Genomic DNA, 24,845 nt, shown 5'->3' on the forward strand with positions numbered 1-24,845 from the left:
ATGCCACAGATTAGCTCAGGTGGTAGGTTGCAGCAACTCCTTGTTTTCACTTTGAAGTTGGCCGCTGGTAACTTGTGGACATTCCAAGCTCTGGTTACCTAGGTAACACTCTAAAGTATGGACAGCAAGGTCATATGTTAGTCAATGCTAACCTGTGCTCTGATTCGTAGTCGCTTTAAACACTCGCCTGGAAGTTGAGAAAAGCATATTTGGGTCCTGCCAATTTCACGTGGCCAGTGGTCGTAGTCGCTTCAAGTCACCAAGCATCACTTGCCTTCTGTGGCTGTGGTCCGGCATGTGAAGCCAGCATAACTTTCTAGTGTTTTGAGACCTTGGTGTTTTATTTATTTTTCCTTTTTAAAAAGAAATGGAGATGAATTGGTCATTTGTACATTTATCCTATTTTTTTCCTTTAAGATTTTATTTGCAGCGTTCACAGGGAGTATTGGATTTTGAGAGGCAATTTGCTCTTCTTAATCTATACATGAATATATGAAGTTACAATTTCCTCTTGTTCACTTACACCCTTGATCTCTGAGTCAGCTACCTAAAAAAGAAAATAAATCCAGAGTGAGGATTTCAATTAAGGAGTTAATGTAGTGGTGCCAGTGGGTAGCTTACAGAAATAGACATTCCCAACTGCCTCCCTGACTCCCACTCCCCTTGCTTCTTTCCAGCTGTTTTTAAAGAAACAACCATCCATCACCAGCCATTTTAAAAGCTGGTGTGCGTGTGGACCTGCGCCAAGTGAACAGCTAGTGTCTATCTTGTTCGCCTGCGTGTCTCCCAGGTGACACATCGCATCTCGTCACAACGGTGACTCACATTCGCTCAGAGTGGTCCAAGGTTTGAGGAGCGGGAACACGAGGAGAAGCACATGGCTACAAACCCAGCGACTTGCCGTTACTGTGTCTGCGCATGAATGCACTAACATGCTCAAACACACCCAAAGGTGTTTGCTCACTCTCAGGGGCACCAAACCAGGGAGCGATACTAAATGATTTAAGGAGACAGAGCTGGACAGCAGCCCTGGAACATACCGCACATTATGCTGTTGTTTTTCACTCTTAGAGCTCCTTCCAAATGGCGCTTAACTTCTGTGCATGTGCAGAAACCCTGTTTTTGGCCTGCCACATCACATTTCGCCCAACCAGCTGTGTGAAGTCTTTTGGAAAGACTGTGGTACGTTAATCCAGCGCAGGTGCGCTCATGATTAACTGACTGATAAGAGGAAGCGGAACAACCAAGTAAAGAAAGGTCACACCGCTGTTGGGAACAAGGCTCCGGTCTCCGGTGCTCCACTTGTGCTTTTCCGGAATCTGTTTTGTTCTGGTGTGAGCTGGATGCCCTGCAGGCTGCCTCAAATGGGTCGGCACGAGCCGTCAGAGACTGAATCATCCTCGAGACCTGCAGCTGTAAGTAAGTCACATAGAAGCTGATTATTTAATGTATGAGGATAATGTATTTAATTTGATGTTTGCATTCATTGTAACCTGCTCTGCCTAGGCTTAGGAATCAACCAAGCATAAGGTAAAGGAGCTATTTTGTTTTTTAATCTCATTGTGAATTTGTCTGTATAACTGGCTGCTAAAAGATTTAATCTTTCCTTTGTTTCCATTACTTATGATATGGATCCATGTAGACATCTTAAAGGTTAGTAATATGCTTAAACTCCTATATAAAATTGTAGCCATGGATATTATACATCCACAGGCCTTTTTTCTTCTTGTGTGGGACCGTAATTCAAAAGCATTTGTGCAGCTCCGAGCAACAGACATACTGTTCATCACACAGGTTCAGAGAAATGCTTCAACACCGAGACTGAGAAGGGAGAGAAAAATATATGGTTCAGCGTCTCCCCCCCACCCCCCAATCCACCCACCTCACAAGAACAGCACAGTAATCAATTCCGTTTAGTACAAATCCAATGCACTTAAACTTCCAGCACGAATAACCAGAGGCTGCAGAGCAGAGGTACATTTATCGATAAAGCAATTAATTCAAACCACTCCTCTTTCTCATTCTCCTCTGGCTGCTGCCTCCTCCATGCTTGGAAAAAAGGGGCTTTCAAGTACCTGTTACTCAAAAAAAAAAAAAGTAATATAGCATTTAATTAAAATGTTAATTTAAGGCCATAAAGTTGGGCTAAGTTATAAGATATGGTGAAAAAAAAGTCAAAATACAATGACGAGATGTTACAATAGAATTAATTTAAATAGGCACTTAAACTTTACTTGACGTCTACTGGGTTAAAAATAAATAAATAAAAGCCTACCACTAAGGGCTTCTGGGTAAATGTAACGTCGCTGCTCGTTACTTTATTTGCGTCGTGACTGTTTTAAAGAGTTGTAACGTCATTTACGGCAGCACACTGCTGACTTCGCGGTCCACTGCAATCTTAATAGAGACTGAGGGAGCACCAGTCCGTCCACTGGAGTGGAGGGAGACAGTGGAAAAAGAGCATCCAGCAGAGCTTCTCTCGTCTGTCACCGCCGTCAAGTCAGACGTTAAAAGCTGGGGCACTACCGGAATTGAAGTTCTCACTTTCAACATAAAAGCGCAACTTCACGGAACGAAGGCTAGGTGAGTACTGAGCTGAAAGCTGTGCATATTTCTTTGCTTAACAAACATACGATATGGGAAATAATTATATCCCTACGTTTAACGAAGTCTAAACTTCTTGGTAGACCCTTGAAAAGCGACATGAGTAAAGGCTGTGGCTTTATTTTGAAAATATCCACCGGTAGCCGCGCTCTTATTTTGTCCGGCTTCGCGCTCCCTGTGCCTCTCAGAGCTCGGTCGGCTCGCAGAGACAGCAGGATGCCAAAGGGAGTACTCCGGCACACGGCGTCCGTTTTACCGTCTCTCTACGTCGTCTCGCAGTCACGGCAACTCTGATGGGCGTTTTTATCTTGCCTTTACCGCCCTCGACGCTTGGATATTTTCGGAAGCCACGAAATGAAGCGAATGAATGTGAGCAACAAGAAGTATCCTGTTGTTGTGCCTGTCTCCAGCATCACTAGTAGTCAAGTACTCTCTGTGGATGCGGTGCCTCTAAGTGGTTGTAGTTGTCTGATTCTTAAGAGGATTTGATGTAGTAATCAGTAGTGGACTACCCAACTTTTTCCCCCCTCCCGCCTTTTTGTTGTCTATTTTTTTCTTTTTGAGGTTTTCCGTCTTTGAAACAAAGATTTCAGGATAGACCAACTCCGGAAAACCGGCGACTTCACATCTGCTCCCGGCGGAATAACCATTGTTAGCGGTTATTCGCCTTTCACAAGCATCTTCTCTGGGGTGGGAACACGACTGATGCTTGCCTTGTTCGTCCATGCGAGTTTTGTATCGTCTCGTTCTTGTTTGTCTGTTTGTCCCACAGTGGCATGAAAATTCATGAATGCGTCCAAGGACATGTATACAAATTACGCATGCACCATGACGGTAGTAGTCTGTGCGTAATATCCTATTATTATACCCCTACTACACGAATGCAATAACAAACACATTCAGTCTCATACCTGTGTTTGGAGAAGATTTGACAGATCCATCCTAACTTGATTGGTGTGTGTGTGCGTGTGTGTGAGAGAAGCATGGACGTTATGACTATGACACGGTAGACTGCTAGATCATGTTTTATAAATAGATTTTAGAGTATTTTAAGTAAGCAAAACCACCTTAAGACTAATTAGGGTTCATGCCATACCAGTGCCTGTAAAGGTGGTCAAACTTAGTAGCAAATAATAATAATAAAATAATAGCAAACAGCTATTAGACACAGCTCCATGCCTTTGCCATAATTAACGCTCCCTGCATGCGTGTGTGTGTGTGTGTGTGTGTGTGTGTGGATGGATCAGGTGAATCTGCGCGCAAACATGCATGTGTTTTCCATGTGCCTGCCTGTGGGTCCCTGGCCGTGCTAACATGCCCTCCTCCCTCCCTCCCTCCTTTCTGTGCGTGTGTACAGCCACGCTGGAAGTCGCCTCCTATGTGGCCGTCGGGAGTGGGGAGCAGGCAGCCCTGCCCGCGGGAGTCTGCGCTGCGCAGGGCGGCCATCAGCGGCAACATCAACGCCCTGCCGCCGCACCACGTCCCCACCGGCCGCAGTGTCCGGGTCTTCATCTGTGCCAACCCCGACGGTAAGAGTGTCAGCGTGACACCCCCCCTCTCTGCCTTCCTACCGACCACCCCTTCCTCCTCCTCCTCTACGTCTCCCTCTTTTGAAGCCCGTGCACCCTCACAGTGACACAATGCTCTCGAGTATTTCACCATATTCTTCATGTCTGGAGCTGTACTCTGGCTTAAAAAGAATTTCTGGGTGAAATCAGCCACGCTCATTTCAAGACAGCGTCTCAAAAGTGCAGCAAGAGGCTTGTGCAGCTCCGCCGCTTTGAAGCTCGCGGTCCTGTGATCCACTATTGATTCAGGTCTCCTTTGGAAAGACGGGTCAGGACTCTCAGATTGAGCCACAAGCTGCGACATTTAAAGACCGGCTTACTTTAGCGGCTGGCGACGTCTCAGATGAGGTTACATTAGGCCATGTGACAACTCTGACTCAAGTGAAATTGTGTATGTCACTGATGCAATATAGAGCAGACTGCTTTCAACCTAGCAGAGTGCAAGACAGTCGGGTCGTGAGGGAGACACCCAGTTGCAGCTCTGTATTTGAATATGCCCTTTGGGTAAGGGGGTAAAAATAGGCTCAGCAAAACTGGAGTAAACAAGGCAAGGGAAGTAGAGTAGGCTACGAGAGAAAGGGATGGCGGGAGAGTGGAGGAGAGAAGCAGGGCATGCCAAGGATTTAAAGAGAGAGTTTGCCTTTGTCGATACGTCACTGTCATTTGCCTTCCCTCACTGAGCAAAATTGCTCTGGAGCCCAGAAAAACCTGAATGAGCTGACCATGGATTATTGCACCGTAATGGCCTCTCACCGCTGAAAAGTCTGGCATTGTTTAGCCACCTGTAGCTGAGTCAGATGTTTAAACCGTCCCGCCTCAGCACGAATTTAACGCTCCAGTCTACACGTGGATTGAAAATAAGGATGAGGGGGACGTTCTGAGGAGTTCTTTTCACACCGATCGCACTAATGGAAAGACCGCATCTTAGCCCGAGGCACGAAGACAGCTAATTATGAGCTGCTGTTTCGAGATGCCTGGTATCCAGCTTCTAGTAATGAAGCCGTAGAGGTGCAGAGGCACAGCCGATTCTCCCTCAGCCTCACCTCGGTCAAATAAAACAGCAGTTCTGTGCGTTTCTTTTGGTTTCTTTGGTCAGAGGTCAGGCAATTAGCCACATTATCACTTACATAAAACGCTCGTACTGTTCTCAGGTACTTTCCCATACTTTTAAACTTTCTTGTTTATGTCTGCAGGCGCTGCATGCAAGGAAAGCATAAAAGAAAGGCTGTTATTAGTGGATGTCACCCAGGTCAGCCCACAGCCTGACTGCAGAGCTTCTTTCTGCATGTTCACTAGAGGGGGCTATCCATGCATTTATTTACTGCACTTCACACGACTGTACGTGCATTCAGACAGCCGTTGTGCATTATTGCACGTCGACATCGCGCTTTTACGTCATTTTTCCGCAACTCATCATGTACGGAAAAAGCAAGTCGGGCTTGAGGCTGGAAACTCAGACAAAGGTCAAGTTTGCAGCCCTTTGTCTGAGCTGCATTCAGATATGGGAAGATGAGCTCTGCTTCCACATGCAGGAGTCGATGGTCAGGTGGACTCACTCAATCTTTCCCTTGGTAACAGTTAGCGAAATATATGCTGCATGTAACGCAATAGATTTACTATTTGTAATGTCAGACACTAGAAAGGGGAACGGCGCTGTTGGAAGTGATCACCTCGCTGTCGTAAAAGTGTAACTGCTTGGTTTTATTGCGCCTGATGATCCGGGGATCTCTGCTTTGACTTATATATACACAGACACACACACTTGCAACGTGTGTTACGGTGTAGGCTCTGCTGAATACAATGACCCTGATGCACCTTAATCAGAAAGCCACAGATGACCGCAGAGCACGGTCTCCGGTGCGTTCGCCCTCGCGGACCTCTGCTGTGTTTGTTTACATCGCCTAAAAAGGGGCACGACACTCAATTTGAGCAGTAATTTAGAAAAAGAGCACAAGATCACTGCAGAAAGTTTACTCGCCAGTGCGGTGATACAGACTCTATAGAGGTATTCACGTCCTTGCCACAGTGTACAGCAAAGAAATCCCTCCTCCTGTGGATTTTAATGAATCTTGGCTCAGGTGGGTCTGTGTGTGTGGGTACAGCCGATCAATTAAAACCCCCACTATCTGTTCTTGCCAGTAGTCAGACGGCGGCAACAAACCAAAGAGAAATCTTTGGCCCATCTTACCGGCCCATCTTTGTGTGTCTCGATTCATATGAACATATCAATACAACTCCATTACCTTGCTCTAGTCACCCCAGGGGCTCTGTTACTGGGTACGCACTATAGCGAGGTATTTGTATGCAAGCTATCACATCACTTAAGCTGTTTAAAGTTGATAAAAGGCACCGGGCCTTTAGGGATACGATGCATGAAATCACCTAAACCTTCAACGCGCCACCATCAAGGCTATAGCATGTCACCACAGAGACCCCTAATTATATTACATTTCACCTTGCAATTATTCCCAGTGTTCCAGCCGGCTCTATTTAACTTTCTTTTCAGCTTGTTTTGCGGCTTCTGAGCGCAGATTTCCTTAAAAAAAAAATTCTCCCTAATTCTCTCCTAATTTTTTGGGATTGAGTCTGGTGAAAGGAAACAAAAGAGAGAGAGTGGGAGGGATCGGCAGGCAGGAGCTGCAGGGAGATGGCAGGTGGAGAGGGTGGCTTTTGTTCAGTGAACTGCTCCTCCTGGGCCCGGCAAGTGCCGGAGTTTCGGGACGAGCCCAACCCCATTACGCGGCGAGTTTATGACACGTGCCGCCGAGGCGGTTTTTACCCTCTTGTGGCGTCTGCTTTCCTCCTGAGGGTAGAAAGGGAGCTCACGCTGACTAGTTTGGCAGCAGCTTTTCAGTGACCTCTTCTCTGAATTTTCCAGAGTGCTGCGGAGCAGTTCGGCAACCTCCCTCCGGGAACGTTGTTCTGACAAATTCTGCAGCTGCCCTGTCATGCCCGTCTAACTCCCTGGGTGTTGGAGCCATTTCATGGAACGCACTGTAAAATATTTTGTCAGGAGTGATGGCGATGAAAGGAAGCAACGTGTTCCCATAATTCCTGGAAAACAGATGCGACTTGTAATCGGTTTATATTAAATAAGCCAATCTTTGTGTTTGTGTGTGAATGCGCACATAAACTGCACTTCAGAGACAGAGACGGGGCGCTTTTCAATTTCACACTGAAACTAGCACGCCCCAGTAAATGGTTTTTGTGCGTCTTGAGAGATATTTTAAATTTGCTAATGGTTTCTGAGTCAGATTGACTTCCAGTTATTTAAACTTACTGATGGACTAAGTAGAGAAAGGCAACTTTCCAAACTGATCAAAGTAAAAGGAAGAAAGGAAAAAAGACACTTTAAAAGACGGGAACATTTTTTACAGTAATTTACCGTCATTTGTGAATACAGTTGAAAACTGTAAATGTTGGTGCTTTGTTACACTTTTTTTTCTTCTTTTTTTTGATTGAAGTCCGACTCAACTCGCAAAATCAGGATGGATCACGTCCCACTACCTCATTAACCTCACAGTCAACTTAGTGAAGCAGGCCTTAAATACTGCTGATCAGACTTTGGACAGTTCCATGCTGCCGTGTGTAAAGTCTCAGTTCTGTAACATTTGAATTCAAGGCATCAAATACATTGTGAAAAAAATTCTAAATTTTTCAATTTCAAATTTTATGATTTTGCAAAAAATTCCTCCTCAAAAAACATGCAGAGTCGACATCAAGTGATGATGAGCAGGTCCTGATGTTTCTAAGCAAGCAAAGGAAAAAACTGAGATTCTGGGTTCATCCAGTTATCAGGAGAAGGCAGCAGCAGGGAGAATTTCATGGTTCGATCCAGGAGTTGAAGCTGTATCACGGCCGCTTTTGTACATATTTCGGGATGTCAGCAGAGCATGGCACAGGTTTTCATGACCTCCTTTTGGTGTAAAGTGTAGGTAACGCAGTACTTTTTGTCTATATAGTGTGCTTGGTTTCCAGGTTTATGTGGCTGACAACAGTGTTAAAGTTCAGCAACATGACAGACAATCCTGAAATGATTAATCACCTGCAGCCAGCGTTCATCCTCAGGATAGCTGTCACAGTAGCATCCATGCATGCAAAGGGAGTCACATACATAAACTACAAAGCAGAAATGGGAACGTGGAGAAAAGCCTGCAGCTCCAACACTTGGTGAGTCTAAATGTACACCAGGTGTGAATATGAGCGTCTGTCTCTCTGTTAGTCCTGACAACCTGTCCAGGGTGTACCCCCCTCCCACGCCCCAACCACCATGACTCTGAACTGGATAAGGAAATGGATATTATTAAAGAAAGAACACTAAAATAGTGAGATAATGACAGCCAAACAGGTGGCAGCATTATACTGTAAGGTAAAGTTAGTAGATCGTTTCCGTAGTTACGTTGTCCTATCATCCCGTGTTAGACTGCCAATAACTGACACACTGGGGCAGCTCCGGGGAGGGTTTAATTGGCACTGCGCACCCTCCATAAGGCAGACTCTCCACACAGCAGGAGCAAGAGGAGGCGCACACCTGGGAGTTTAATTTGTTCCATGATGATGAGCCTCATTCACAGACACGGTTGAACAATTTAGCGTGCCAAAATTAGTAATGATCAATGGCGGGATATCATATAGACATAAAATTTGCCTTTTTGCTCCTTTATACCTGTTTTTTTCTGTAAGCTTATAGTTCTGCTGACCTGTTCGGTCACCAGGAGTGGAGCCTGCAGCTTAAGATGACTCAACACAGAGATGCTTGACCCCTCTCTCCTCAGACACAGCCGAGTCTTTCACCAACAAATACAAACACCTGGTAGAAAAACAGTTGATGAGAGGAGATAAACCAGTGTCTCTGCACGCACACGGTTACATTAAGTTCTAACTGAAAGTCAAATGAAGAGATGGAGATACTCTTTCTCTGATTTTACTTGGAGTTATATGCAGAGATACTGACATGAGGTAGATTGCTTTTAATATGACTCTTATAATTATTTTAATATAGCTTTAATGGAACTGATAGAAAAACTTCACCTTGATTGGGAAGCTGCTGGCGATCCTGTGACCATCGTCAGTCCATGAGGTCATGGTCCAGCTGCACATACAAAGCTTACACTCTGCATAGAATAGCAAACCTAGCTGTTGGTCTTCCTCTATAGTTCCTTCAAGCACTCAGTAAATACACTGCAGTTGTCTTCACAAAGGTCATACTGCATGCAAGTCGCCTAAAACGGATACTTTCAGGATTCAAATGAATGCTAAGATTAGAAAATGTTGGTATAAAGTAGATGTAAACACTGTAAGCCGGAATAAACGAGTCTGAATAAACAGTACTTTAAAAATCCAAAGCAAATGTAAACGAGCCCAATAGGCGTCTGATTGCACATTATATAAAAGGAGCGTCGACATCCTCCACATCTGCTGATGTTACAAAACAAGCAAAAACATCCAGGAAGTCATCTCCACCCACTAACACGTGGAGCGCCACAATAACTCAGGAAACCTTACCCCGTCCGCCATGGATAAAATGTGTAATAATGCAACCTGGCTCTATTTTTAGAGGGTCACAGAGGGTTTCCACCTGATATTACTGTGACTAAAATGTTTGGAACATTTGTTGTGCTTATTTTTGTTGTCTAAAATTTGGTAATTTTTCAGATGAGACTGAAACAGGTGCACTAACATTAGAAATTTGTGACTCATTGGTATAAAAGGTGTTTATTTGCTCTTTAATTCACATGCGAATGGAACTCTGGGCCGGCTGATCTGAGCCCAGTGTTGGTAATTTCGACAGCTTTTCAGTCTTTGGGGCTGAATTTCTGGGTATTCTTCAGCCCTGGTGCTTAAGGGGTTAACCAGAGAGCTGAGTGAGTCTCAGCGAGGAGGCAAGATATTAGTCTGAAACTTCCATGAATTACAAGGTAGCATGCCGTGTCCATGGTTACTGCCATCTTCTACACGGAGGAGAGCCTGTGAGATGTTGAAATTCTCCGCTTGTTGCGGCTCGCTGCAACATAGCTGTAAAAGGTTGTGCATTACGGCACGAATGCGAACATGTCAAGCCCTAACTGCCCCACACGAGTGGCTTTTGAGTGAACAGCTGCAAGCACAGATGTTACAAAATGAACATTTTCATGTTGGGTAGACCGGTTGTGCATGCGGTCACTGTTGTGGATATTAAATCAAATGCAAATTAAGTTGCTGGCAGAGAGACCGTGGGGAGTCCTCTAGTCACGGTTACATCCAATACCGAGGTACCATCCATTACTGTACATTGCTGTTTTCCCTGGATGCGCATCATCAAGCGCGGGTGGAGGGGCCGCGGTAACCTCTGGCGGGTTTTCCTACATCCCGATTCGGTCTCCTTGTGCTCAGGGAATGCAGGAACATCTGGCCTTTATGGATGGCCGATTTACACAGCCACAATTTGCCTTCAGTATCTTCCAGGTCACTCGGTATTGATTTGCTCACTGACTATGCGTTTACTTTTCCGCAGTTGACGCTTGTGTGGTACAGCGAACAGCCTGAGAAGGAAATGCTTTCATTTTTTAGCCCATTGCATCACCATCCAGTCGAAGTCTAAGTGTAAACCCTAAACCACAGTTTGTTGTGTCGCTCGTCTGTGTTCGTGTCATTACGTCCAAATAGACACAATCCACAGTATCATCATAGAAAACATCTGTGCTTCAGTTTTTATCTGACTCCAACTTTTGGTCATTATTCACAACATACAGTCGAACTAAACTGTCCAACTAAAAACGTCATAAATTGACTTTTCAGAAGCTCATGATGTCATCAGAGAACAGATACTGATCAGCCCAATCAGTGACCTTAATGCGGTATGATGACATTCTACGCAGACTTTATTTTGTTAAAGAAGAATTAAAGTGAGGATATGTGCAGATGCATGATTGTTATGAATCACCATCTTGTTCATGTATGCGTATGACCGAGAGGCGTTTGTGAAAATGTAAACCCCATAAAATTCTAAGGTTTTACATATTAGAAGATAATAATAAAAACACGTGATCCTTAACAGATCCATCCATTTTCTTCCGCCTAACCACTCGGGGTCACGGGGGTGCTGGGTACGCCCTGGTTAGGTCACCATTCTGTTTTGTGCCATGTCATTATTTTTTTTACATTATAAGATTCAGTAACTTGTAAAACCACCTTTAAATGGTAAATGGTCTGTATTTGTATAGTGCTTTACTTGGTCCCTAAGGACCCCAAAGCGCTTTACACTACATTCAGTCATCCACCCATTCACACACTGGTGATGGCAAGCTACATTGTAGCCACAGCTGTCCTGGGGCGCACTGACAGAGGCGAGGCTGCCGGACACTGGCGCCAACGGGCCCTCTGACCACCACCAGTAGGCAACGGGTGAAGTGTCTTGCCCAAGGACACAACGACCGAGACTGTCGGAGCCGGGGCTCAAACCGGCAACCTTCCGATTACAAGACGAACTCTTGAGCCACGATCACCTGTTGTTCCACAAGTCTTGTGCTTTAGCAGCAATAATTTGAATTAAGAGTTCTGCATGACTTTTATCAGCCTCTTTCACCATTGCAGAGGAATTCTAGCTCACTCTTCTTTACTGTGTTCTTCAGACCATTGAAGTGTGTGGTTAAGCATTTCAGTCACCTTGAGGACTTTGATTGGAGCATAGCAGCACCTTGCAGGTGTGCTTTGGGTCATTGTCCTGTTGTATGACCCAGTTTTGGACAGACTGTACCTGCCGCACAGAAGACTCTGGAGTACTTTGGTAATCAGACAAATTCATGGTCGACTCAAAGCCTGTGGAGGTAAAACAAGCGCAAATCATGACCCCTCCACCACCGTGCTTCACAGTTGGTACGAGGTCTTTGTGCTGATATGCTATACCTTGTTTTCACCAAACATAGCCCTGTGCATTAGGGTTAATGTGGTCTCATCTGTCTAAAGGACATTGTTCCACAAGTCTTGAGCTTTGTTGAGATGCAACTTTGCAAAGCTAAGCCACGCTGCCATGTTCTCTTCAGAGAGAAGAGGCTTTCACCTGGCAGCATCTCCAAACAAAGGATACTTATTATCACTACTTTTTAAAAACTACTCTAGTGTAGTTTAAAAATATATACAAATGGAGCTGGAAATGAGCATATTAGGTCAGCCTGCAGAACCAAAGATGACAAAAAAGGACCGTAATTGTCTTCACTGTGTCTGTCAGACTTTCTTTCTCTGCTCCAGTACAGTGAAGGTGAATGGAAGCACTGATACATTGTAGATCCTCCAAAGCAGCAGTGAGTCTGAGTTTCTCCTGAATATATTAAATTCCACTGACCTCTGTGGTATCCGGCAGAAATCTGAGCGACAGATTAAACCTGGCCCTTAAACCCTTAAATCACATCAGAAACGCACACACAGACACATACATCGTCATGACAGTGAGGATGACCGCTCTGTCCACTCTACTGTTTGCTGAGACACCCGTCTTGTGGACAACGCTCTCTCTCTTTTAATCAAAGATCCCCAAAGCAGTTGTGTATACCGAGTGCCTCTGGAGTGAAGCTTGATGAGAGCAGAGTGATTGCTTTGTCAGAGCCTTGTTGATGAGACTCAGAGAGGGCAGCTGTAGAGTGACCGCCATCTGGAGGAATGAATGACCAGCAGAAGCAAAGTCAAGCATAACCAACTATAGAGGGAAATGTGGAGATTTTAATACCGAGCGTTGCAGCTTTCCAAAGTGTGGCTTTTGTATCATTTTTCAATCAAGCCAGTTGGGCGTTTGACGGTTGTTTGGACAAAACAAGCAATTTGACGCCATCATCTTGGACTTCTGATGGATATTCCTGTTATTTTCTATTTTTTTTAATGCTTAAAATAAGTCAGGATGAAAGAAATGATAAAAAAAAGAGCAGGGAAAGCGTCGGGGACATTTGGCTGCTTTTCTGTGTTCAACTGACTGCCCATTCGTTACCCAAAAGGACAAGGGAGAGGGGAGAAAGGGAAGCTAGAAAGGAAAATAAAGCAAGTTGACAGGACATATGTGAAAGGAAAGATAGATTGGTCGGTGCTATTGAAATGAGCAGATTGGAAAATTGTAGGGAGGGACACACACAAGCACACACGGAGCGAGAACGCGGGCGAGTGAAGGATCTAGTCTTTGTCCCTTTGCACGTGGGAGCGCAGACACACATACATCAGGCTGCCATAACTCATCATCATCCCACAAAAAAATAAATAAAAAGAAAGAAAGAGAGAGAGGAGGAGGGGGAGAGGAAGGCATCTCACTGTTATCAGCACAAAAACAAACAACAACACAGTTTAGTCTGTCAGGTCGAGCGAGATGCAGATTTGGATTGGACTTCCGCGTCGTCCCGAGCACACGACAGGCCAAAATCCACAAATTCAGCTGTTTTCCCTCTGCTGTGACCCCCTCATCCCCCCCAATTCTTGTCACTGTAAACTATTACACGTTTATTGTTGTCAAACGTATCGCTGATGGAATGAGATGAGCGCTCCTTTGATGCAGCAACTGCCATTTATTTAATTTGCATACGATTACAGCCGTTCGGTTTTTCGAGCTGACATTTTGCTGGGTTAGCTGTGGGCAGATACATGTACGGTCACGGCCCGAAGCCTTACTAAAGATAGATGAGAGATAGATACGTCAGACGAAATTTGTGGGCTCCTCTACTCGTGCTGCATATGACACAGTTAGCAGCTGAAGGGCTGTTTACCCACCATGTGTGCGCGCGTGCCCGCATGTGCGCGCGTGCCCGCATATGCGCGCGTGTTCGAGCCGGCTACTCGGTCACACAGGGCCTCTCTGTTGGGCATATTCTGTTTTTAACTATCCGTCCACACCCTTCAGATAAAGAGAGGGAGAAAGAGGCTGGGCCTGTCCAAATGAATTACAGTAACCATTTGGTAGAGAGTGAAAAAGAGGGGAGAGGAGGAAAGAAAGTGGGACACAAAAACAAGCCGTTGGGCACTCGCTCTGTGACACTGACTGTCCAATATGATCACTGCCTGTGTAATTCTGGATAATCCCACATTCTTCAAGAGTGTGAACACTGCTGGCTCTTCTAGCTAATCATGTTTTTATAGGTGTAAAAACAAAAGAAAGGTGAGGTACACATTTGAGAGTTACATACACATTGACACACTGGCTGAATTTGAGCTGACAGGTGAAACTATCAGTCCCAGTGAGATTTATACCACAGCTGCCTGAAATTAACAGTATTGGAAATAACTGAAATCTTCTTTTCTTTCTGTAATGATTAATCCAGCATTATGCACAAGCTCTGTAAATTAAATGATGTCTTTAATGCTAAAGAACAATTCTTCTTATCAATTTAAAATCTGCTTTACAAAGAAGCAGAAAAAATAGTCAAACACGTTATTACTTTTTGATCAAGGTGTCAAAACACAGCTATTTACTCGTGTTCTTGAACAGGAAAATTGGTTTCTGTGGTTGAATGTTGTGCTTGATTAATTTCTGACTTCTCAGAGACGTCGAATGTGGCGGCTCAAATTTGAGTGTAAGAACATGAATGCGGTTTATTTTCTGAGTAAACAGTAACACGTTTGGTTTTTTTTAGGTTTATGAGAGATTATGACAGTTGGTCTAATAAATCTGTTAAGCCCTGCATATGCGTGTTGCATAGACTGTATATAAAAGATGGACATAAGATCATGACATCATCCATTCATCCATTGGTTGGAGGGAATCTGGCTGATTTTAAGGATACGAGGAACCCGTGTACGTTAGCTGCTTGTTGTTGACTAGGTGACCACGCCCTCGAGAAAACTCTTACTGTTTCCTCTAAATGTGAACATAGCATGAACATCATGTTTGAGTAAAGACTTCAAACTCTGAAGGAAAATGTTTACTCAGCTCAGACATCAAGTGAAAACTCTTTTTTGTCATACTTATATTGACTGACTTGTTTGTGTAAGTCAGGGGTGTCAAACTCAAATACACAGTGGGCCAAAGTTCAAAACTGGAACAAAGTCGCGGGCTAACATTAATATTTATTGAAAAAAAAAATCTTCCTCTAGATATAAGAATGAATCTTTTCTTATGGACTCAAACAAGTTTTGCTGAAAAACAGAATATGGAACAAGCAAAGCTTAATACTAAACACTATATATATTAGCTGTATAATACCAGTAGGCCAGCTCTGATAGTAATTTGGTATGGCTGCCCGCGGGCCAGAGTTTGACACCTATGGTGTAAGCAGAGCAGTCGCCCCCTGCTGGCCGTAGGAAAAAGCGGCAGTTTTGCAGAGCATTCTCATTCCCGACGCGTAACATGCCGACAATTTGTCACGTCCCGAGGCGTCCCACGGGAAGGCGAAAGGTAACCGCGTCTCTATGATACGCGCCCGATTGTGGATGGAATCCAATAGAATGACGCTCCCGGCGGTAACAGACGTTCCAGCTGTGTATTCCAGCCCTAACCCTAACCATGACCTGAATGGTGTTAGGTAGTGTTTTCCAAAGCAATTAAAGTAAAATACATGTACACGTGCAGATTGAGTCCAAACGGTTCTCATGTTTCCTCCTTTTTTCCAATGTTTGAGTGGCTGAAAGCGTAACATCCCGAAAATATGTCACATAGCGTAATATGTTACGTGTCGCGTTTAAGGATCTTAAATGGATTAGCTTCAATTTTCAGACTCAGATGCTAAATTGCTAAAGTGACACCTAATATATAGATTTTTTAGAGTACTTTGCAAGCTGCTGAAACCTTACGTCTGTGAAAGGATTTTGTCAGCTGTGTAAAGGACAGTCGCAAAACTTGTGACCTTGGTGACCCTTGGTTGGCACCAAAACAGAAGCAGATAAAATTGTTCCTTGTTAGGGATTCTGAACTCCTGGATGAATAAAAGAGGGAATTTAAAAACATACATGACCCTCAGCTCGCAGGACGACTTGTTGAATAAGAAAAGTAACAGCCAGATTCAATTAACGTTAAATACGTATCCCTGTTCTAAACTGTGGCAGCGTGGAGGCAGATTTGCAGAAATATGAATTGTTATTAAGCAGATTATAGTAATTATTAATGGCTAATTTTTTTGTATGCATTTGAGAAATAAGTGATGGTTTTCTGGAAAAATCCCCAACAATAAATTATTATTTTCACTTTTCTTTTTGCAGTCAGAAGCGCAGGCGTGGAGCTCATTAGATTGCGTGAAAAACGGTTTAATGTGCACCTCTTAATATTTTATCCATTTTTTTATTTTTAGACACAGAGGCGGAGAGGAACGCGCTGAAGGAGCACGTCTATCCCAAACTACGAGACTTCTGCAGGGAGAATTATGGAATTGAATTCCAGGTAAATGGCTGCTTTCTCCTTTCTCTTTCTTTCTAACGTTGATTTATTCTTTTTACGTTTCACCTTCTAACAGCTGCAGATTCTTGTGACTTCCAGAGCATTAGTGCTTTCATATTTACATCATAGCTTACACAGCTTTAAGGTGCCTGGAGGGAACCCCGGAGCTGCTAGCAGAGGCGCCCGTCCCTTTAAGCGGACAGAAGGCCAGCAGAGATAAGGTTTCCATCGGTGAAGGCTGGCACAAATCTAGCTATGGATAAGGCAGCATGATGCAAGGGCTTTCCCTTTGTTGTTGTCAGAGGACGGCTGCATTCTCCCTGCGGTGTCCACTGATCGAGATCATTTGCATTGCAAATTAGCATCAGTGTTCACAGAAAGATTCCTATCAGAGTTTTGTTTGCTTAACAAATCCAGGTGTGCTGCCTCAGATTGTTCCTGGAAGGATTTGTGGAGATTTGTTTCCGGTGAGGGGGCTTATGACCCATGAATTGTTTTAGAGAACGGTAATCAGCGGAGTTTCGGTAGCTAATTCTCATTTCACGCCAGGAATGTTTGGATCAAAACAGCTCCAAGCACATACCATCTGAAAGACTTGGTACATATGTGTTTAGGTTATCTCCCCCTGTATGCATAAGAGTTGTTCAGACACTTGGGTATCGTGATTGTGGTACTTCCAGATCCTCTTTTAATGTTCTCATTGTCAGTGGGGTTATGGAAGCAAACTACTATGTGGCGCCATAATGAATTATCATTTGTTTTAAATTTTATCATTTCTAATCATAAAACTTAAAATGACCACCCCAGAGAAATGGATATTAAATGTGGCCTATGATTAAAAACCCATAGTACATTAAGAATTCAGTGGCTCCATGGTGTAATGGTTAAAACATTCGCCTTGCAAGGGAAAGAGAAGGCACAATCCCAGCCTCAGGGGTTTGCAAGCTGGTGTACTCCTGGTGCCGGTCCCGAGCCTGGATAAATGGGATGGATGCGTCAGGGAGGGCATCTGGTGTGAAATCTGTGCCAAATCAAATATGTGGATCCATCCACTGTGGCGAACCCTTGGGAAATAAGGGAGCAGCAGAATGGACCACAGTACATAAAGAATTCAGGGGCCCTGAACAAGTTTGCACATGAATTTTAACTAAAAGAAAGTAATATGAAGTAGAGAGGAACGCATACATGATTGAAGTAGCAGCAAGCTTAAAGCGGGATTAATGTTCAAAATTGTTAGCTAGTAGCATGTAAGCTGTTGATAAGGTTTGTTTGTATTTTTGTCTTACAGTATAGATAAAGTGAAAACTTTAGCTAAATATTCTGACAGGTAAAATAACTAGCTAACAGTATGAATACAACATTGGGAACTATTTCTTAAAATGGTCAGTAATTAAAAATGTTAGCTACAAGTATTGATAAAAACATTTAATTGCTAGCAAAACATGCTAGTTGCATATTAGCTTGTTAGCTAAAACTGCTGGATGCATGTCAACTTAAAAAAAAGATTTTTAATATTTTTATGGTTTATTGTCCTTTTAAGTTGTTTATTTACAATGGACTTATTATATACACATTAATACAATTTGAGATATAAAGGTTGTAGTGATGTACAGCAAGGTGAAATGCTCTAAAAATGGCACTACAGCATTTACTTGATTTACACTACATTTGTTTAACTTGATTTATTTGCAAAGACGGCATTTGACCATGTCACAGTTTGTAGTGAACCATAGACACGCCTCACAGGTGCGATACGTGACTGCTAATTTAGAAGCAAGCCTCCTCCAAACATGGAATGAAGACTCCTTGCCTTTAGGAAATTTGCATGTTTTAAACATCAGCTGTTATTTAGCTCACAGTCTTCTGTGATTACTGAATTCATTAGAGCACTTTTTCTCCCAAATTCTGTGTTATATGTGCTCAACCACAGACAAATTCATTACACTGTTGTAGCAAAGTACACAGCACAGTATTGGGAGAAAAACCTACATTGAATATACAGTACAATTAACCCTACGGCGAGCTGAGTAACCTTACATGAATTACACAAGTTTCCAGTATTACAAGCATCTCTGAGATGACTGGACGTGACGGAGAATTACGAGATAAAAGAAGCAAAGTGTTGCAGAGACGTTTTGGCTCCGGTATCCGTGGCCACGTGTCTGTCTGGTGATTCAGCTCGCTGTGATTAAGCAGAAGGCCTGGGAGTTAATACTATGACTCACTTACGCTGCTCATCCTCCTCCTCAACCAAACCCCCCACACCTCAACTTCACCCACACCATGTGAGAACACCTTGGATAAAACTGGAGCCTGATCATGATTTTTACTAGTAGATACAATGTTGTGGCGAGGACGTCTTTCACGTGTGAAACCATACATGATTTCCACACAGTATTTTGTAGGACGAAGACATTTTTTCCATTTCTCTTTTCTTTTGCTTTGATTTGTAATTTATGCATAATCCCGCCTCCCCTTTCACACGCGTTTTGTTTCTCCGCTGGCGCACACTGACACACGTGTACTATGCCAGGTTGGCAAAACCCAGTTCTCCCAGGTCCCTCAGCACTTGACTCAGTTTCTATCCAGAACCTGATGGAGGATGGATTTGAGGAGATGCGGGGGGGATAGGGCACGGAAATCCAGCCCAGGGGCCGAGGGCCGCGTCCTCATTCAATCAACGCTCAGCAGCAGCGGGGGGATGAGGCGCCATGATCCCTTTTTAACCATTTTTATTCCCAGTGTTTCCTGCTCTCTCTCTCTTTCATCTCCCATATGTATGTGTGTGTGATCACTTTTTTTTTACATGAATTGCCAGTGTTGTGGTTCATTTATGCTCAACACATTTGTTGCTTTTGCACCAATGTGACATCATCACGCAGCCGCGTCCATTTATAGTCACTGTTACGACATTTTGGTCAGTTGTCAAATCTTTCCCAGCACCGTTGCAGATCTTCCACCAGGAGTTCGGTGCCATATGGGCATCGTATAAATGCCTGTACAGTCTCGCCTCAAGCTTGTCTATTTTAAAAAATAGCTACAGTAGCAAACAAGCAAGGTTGCAAAAACTGAGAGATGCATGACCTGCTGGAGCGACAACAGAGCACGACTTGTGCTTGCAAGCAAAGAAACAAAGAAGTAGCAAAAACTGCAGTTCCTTAAATGGCCACTTGAGGCTGGCTCTGTCCACACGTAAACGGCGTTTTGGGTCACGGAGATTTTTAAAGACTCCTTGCAGGGTGGAGATTTTCGAAAACTCAGTTTTTGCGTTTAGGAATGGACGAGAAAAACGGAGATTTACTCACGCAACGTGAAAGGTGTGCGCCATTTTTTTTACGCCATGCTGCACGCGATGTTATTGTTTACAGGGGTTAAATTTCTACAGCGGCGGTTAATCTGACTATCTGCAGTTTTTACACACTTATGCAGTTACTGTTCCTCCATTTAGAAAGACAGAGGCGTCAGAAAAACAAACACTTTCCAGAAGTACTTAAGGTTTTGTGAGGGTACAAAACCCTGCTTACTCTTTCCATCCCAGGCTTCTAGACTTCTGATTGGCCAACATTTCGTTTTTAGCCTTTACATGTGGACGGAGATATTTTTTCAAAACTGCATGTGTGGACGGGATTTTTAAAAAAAGCTAAAACGGAAAATCTCTGTTTATAAAAACACCCGTGTACGTGTGGACGTAGCCTTAGCTTTGCATTCATGCAGTTTATAAATGCAGCTTTTTAACCAAACTAGCTGATAAATGACTTCTCCACCCTTTCATCCATACGAGGACACTTTTCACTCCCAAACCAATGGATGACATCACAGTGCTACACCCATCCTTTATACTGTCCACCAGCAAAATAGATGGATTATAAATATATTGGTAGCTCTGATTTCTTGCATCTTAATAGAGTTCTAATGTCCCCTTGTTTTATATTTTAGTGAAGCTGCTCATGCTTATATGTTGTCTGCTGCTAACAAATATACTTCTATATACTTAGTGCTCTAACATATTAAGAGAGTTGATTTTAAAAGACGGGTCATTTGCAGCACTTGACAATAATAAGCTTTTCTGGTGAACAAACAGGCGTTGATGGCTACACTGCACACACTTTCCAGCTTATTAGACATGCCGAAATCAAAATTAATGCTGAGCAATCCAAGCCTGCCTCCATAAGGTTACAGTGTTCTGCTTTAGTTCGGATTGGTTCAGTGGGGATCTGATGTTAGAGGCTCACAAAATCTCCACAAAAGCCATTTTAAGAAAAAGGGAAAACACCACAGTGTTATTGTTGGGGTCATAAGTGAGTCCTCCTCGCCGTTATCGACCGGTTCCTCCTACCACATTGATTAGCCTATAGATTTGCTCCTTAGTCCAGTTTTTATTGTCAATTTCTCATCTCGTGCTGCTCTAAAATACCCAGCCCCCTTACTTCCAACCCATCTTGCATTTGTTAGTCTCATAAATCATGTAACAATACAATCGCTTCCTCCCACAGACTGAAGTCAAACTGAATCTCGAGGCCAGTGGAAGCGGTTCTGTTAATAATGTGGTTGCCAAACTTACTGGCCGTCTCTCTCACACTCACAAACACACACACAAACACACACGCACACAGACAGACACTCACTCAGTGCAATTCCAATAAAAGTTTTCTGGCCACAGCTGCGCAAATCTGCTCAGCGGCTGTCACTCTGACGGCTTTTACATCTCCCAACACAAGCGGCACGACGAGAGACGAGATGAGGGGTGAGACGACGTTCCACGATGATTAAAAAGCCTATTCATGCATTCTATTATGCTAAAACGAGGGGTGGGGCTGTCAATTTGGCTTCTTCGGAAAAGATGTAGTGCTCTCAAAATATGTCACACGCTTAAACGTTTTTTTTAAATCTGCTTCCGTGCACGAGTTTGCGGGAAAACGCAGGTAAAATTGGACAGAAGCGATTTCCCGGGAGACATTTCATCACGTTCCTTCCGTGTCTTCCCACCGAAACTCTGGTAATAAAAAGCAATTCAAAAAGCCTATAAGTATAGCAGGACTTCTGGTTTATTTATCACTCTCCGTCTGTTTACCTGGATGCCAGTATTTCCAGATTTTGTGCCCTCACACGTGGGCAGCAGGCCGCCATCTCCGTTCACATCTCTTTAATCTCTAACGGAAACATGTCAGCATACCAACAAACAGCCCCCACAGGACCGATACGACAACCGACAAAGATAATCAGAATCAAATATAAAACACAGCTCCAGTCACATAGAGAACTATTCACTCCACAAACAGAGGACCCCTCGTTACCTCCGCCACGACGGTTGTATGTTTGCTGCTGTCAGATGCTTCAGAGGAGAGTGTTTGTGGGAAATTTGATGGACAGAAAAATAAGTGAGGGTGGGCTGTAATCACGAAAGCACAGACCTTATTCTAATATTTGCGTGATGATGATTAAGACGTTGCATATTTACACGAATCACTACATATAAGCTGCTCACATTTGCTTTCCAAATGCCATCCAGCAACACCTACGCTTAATCTCCTGCACTCCTAATCGTCGGGAGGTTTCAGCTCACCTCAGCCTTCTTATAGCCGGTGGCCAGCCTGACTAAGAGACGCAAAAAATAAATTAATTAAAAGAGCGATGTTACCCAGATGATGTTCTCTGGACAATGTTTCCTCGATTAGAGAAATGAATAGACTCAGAGCAACTGGTTCCCACAAGCGCAAGCGGTGTGTTTACACCTTTAGAGTTGACTTGCCGAGTCTGTGCTGTCAGGTTTATGAGTGGTTAAAATGCAAAACAGCTTGTATGCCCCGGGATATACAGTCTCTGAAACACTTTAATTCATCTCAAACTGCTTATGTTTTGCATAACTGTTTCTTTGCCGTCTGCAGAAATTTCCACATTGATTGGGCCATGGGGCGTCTAAAAAAGATGAGAAGTATTCATGAGAAGCATATTCTTTGTCCTCACTCATAGCATACGAGTTCCCGAGCCAGGTATCCTGACTCCACAATCAAAAGGATAAAGACTGAGGAATCCCACAGGCGAGATTAGCTGCAGGAATAATAATTTAATTTCAGATGTTTTGCTTTGTGGTTCAAGTTTGAACCTCCCAGAAGAGGCAACTGCACACTTTCAGACAAGTTTTAGAAACGGAGGCACATCGGTGCATTCAGCTGGCCCACAATTGCTGCACCTCTGCAAGCAGCTTTGCAACCCAGCTCCTGGCTTTCATCCTGTTCCTCCTGCGTTTCATCCTGTCACATCTGTTGCTTCTCCTCTCCCCCCGCCTTCAGGCACGGAGGCCGCTGCCGAATATAAATAGCTTTTCATGATAGGTGACCTGATGGAAATGTATTTACTTACAAGAAGCAGACTTATTCTCATTCACAGCAGCGCGCGCAGGCCAGCTGGCATAAATGGATCCTTTGTTTACGACTCCACAGTACACCCACGTTGGTCAACAGGCCTTCTTTTGGGTTTTGCTTATTGGTTTGAGGAGCTTCCCAAGCTGCGCCCGCTCTCATTTAGCTCTCAAGCACTTCCATCTGTTGTGGACGCCATTAAGCAAACAAACCTCATCTCGCATTAGGAACGCTGGTCCCAGCGCAGAGTTCGACAGCCTCTTAATAAGAAGAAATGTGATTTTGTTTGAGGAAACTGGCATCCTCGGAGTGCACTGTGCAGAACCCTCTGCCATAAAATATACATCTTCCCCAGCCATTTTTGCTAAAAGCCCACTCTCTCTTCTGCTGCTGATCTTATTACCTCACACTTTTGACAGCTCTCGGTGGCTGAGCTGCAACATCTGAAACACTGTGCCCAAATTACCCCGGTGTGTCAGTGCTTGACAGGTTTTCCTCAAAGTCATCTTCTCTCTGCCTTCATTATTGACAGCTTTAGCCTTTAGAGTCGAGAGTTTAACCTCTTATCATTGCTAAAATAAGAAAGTAACCACGGCATTAAGAGAGCTAACATAAAAGTCAAAATCTCTGCTTAACCCCATCGCCCCTTAGGTGGCCACTTTGTGTTTAAATCACTGCAAGAAATGTATATTTGGGTATGCACTGGGTGCTAAACCTGAGCTTTCCAAAATGGGCCGGTATTCATCAAACATTCTTAGAGATTTACTACATATTCTTAATAAAACTGCCTGCAGCACAGAGCTTAACACATATTTATGTTAGAACTGTATCTATTTTTACCCTTGTTTTTTTCTTTAGCCTGAGAGTGCTTCTTTTGGTGGGGTTTTTGATTACAGGCCCTTTTTTTCCTGCTTTTCCTGCATAATCCCAAAGTCTAATAGTCCGACATTCAGTACATTAAAAAAGAGAAAAAAAAGGCTTCTCCTGCTCTTGACCCGCCACGGGCAAACGCCTTCCAAGGGCATTAGAAAGCTGCTTAGCAGAAGCTGCTCCATCTCTTACGTAAGCAACGGCACCCCCACCACTCTAGTTTAGGGAAAGCGTGGGGAGAGGGAAAGCTATCAGAGAGAGGAACGGCAAAGACAAAGTTGGCATAAAAGAAAAAGCGAGAAGGAGGGCGAAAAGACACATGAAAACTGTGAAACGGTTCCAGCCAAATCCAGTCCCACTGGAAGCTTTCTTCATCTAACCCAATAAGCCTTCATAACTATTCCCCCAGCCAACTGCTTTCCCTCTTAACTTCATTTACGTGTCCTTGCCTGTTTTGGATCAACATTCCCCCTGACTGTTTTTGTTGTTTCTCCCCATCCCTCTGTACTCCGGTGAAGCGCGGCAGGTGACGGGGCAAATTTAATCAGTATATCCTCCCCCACGCACATGCACGCAGTGAACAGATATGACTAATGCCGTCATTTAGCTTTTAATTACAGTGCATCCTCCCCAATCACCTGCTGAAGCCCAGTAGAAACCTATCGTAATCAGGGGCGCTCATCTCACTTTATTCCTCTTCCCTCCGGTCTTTGTCAACACGCGGACGATTGCCATCCCCCGCACACGGCCATGGGAAGTAGATTAGTGGCATTGATACGCAGTGACTGATGATGCCAAGTGATGAGTTTTACACAACAGGCCAACTCGACGGATGCTAATCATGTGTTCCCACTAACGAGTGGGATAGGGGTTTTTTTTCCTGTTTTTTTTTCTTTCTTTCAACTTATAGTCTTCTGGTAGTTGAGGAAAAGGTAAAGGGGTCTTCATCTAACGAAAGCCACAGTTATTTATGTTTATGCAAGTGGTGCCAAATTAATTTGTCTTTTTGTCATAAACTGTTTTTAAAAGATGGACTTGGACATTCGTGGTTAGCGTTTTTTAAGGAATTGTATTGTGATGAAGAGGGTTGGGTTTCAATCGCAGTCTGGTGGTCTCTGATATAAT

The 24,845-nt window shown here is 43.8% G+C and overlaps 1 protein-coding gene across 1 annotated transcript in view; it reads left to right on the top strand.

Annotated features, from left to right (window-relative positions):
• Positions 1 to 2,807: 2,807 nt before the first annotated feature.
• The window catches only part of nwd2 (NACHT and WD repeat domain containing 2), a 56,631-nt gene continuing 34,593 nt past the window's right edge, over positions 2,808 to 24,845 (top strand). Inside the window, exons 1-3 of the mRNA XM_006801721.2 lie at positions 2,808 to 3,294; positions 3,962 to 4,133; positions 16,406 to 16,494. Of these exons, the coding sequence (XP_006801784.1) occupies positions 3,983 to 4,133; positions 16,406 to 16,494 (240 nt within the window). The 5' untranslated portion in view covers positions 2,808 to 3,294; positions 3,962 to 3,982. The remainder of the gene's footprint in view (positions 3,295 to 3,961; positions 4,134 to 16,405; positions 16,495 to 24,845) is intronic.

Source organism: Neolamprologus brichardi, chromosome 3 (assembly GCF_056152115.1).
Source record: "Neolamprologus brichardi isolate AB-2024 chromosome 3, ASM5615211v1, whole genome shotgun sequence".
NCBI classification, from domain to species: Eukaryota; Metazoa; Chordata; class Actinopteri; order Cichliformes; family Cichlidae; genus Neolamprologus; species Neolamprologus brichardi.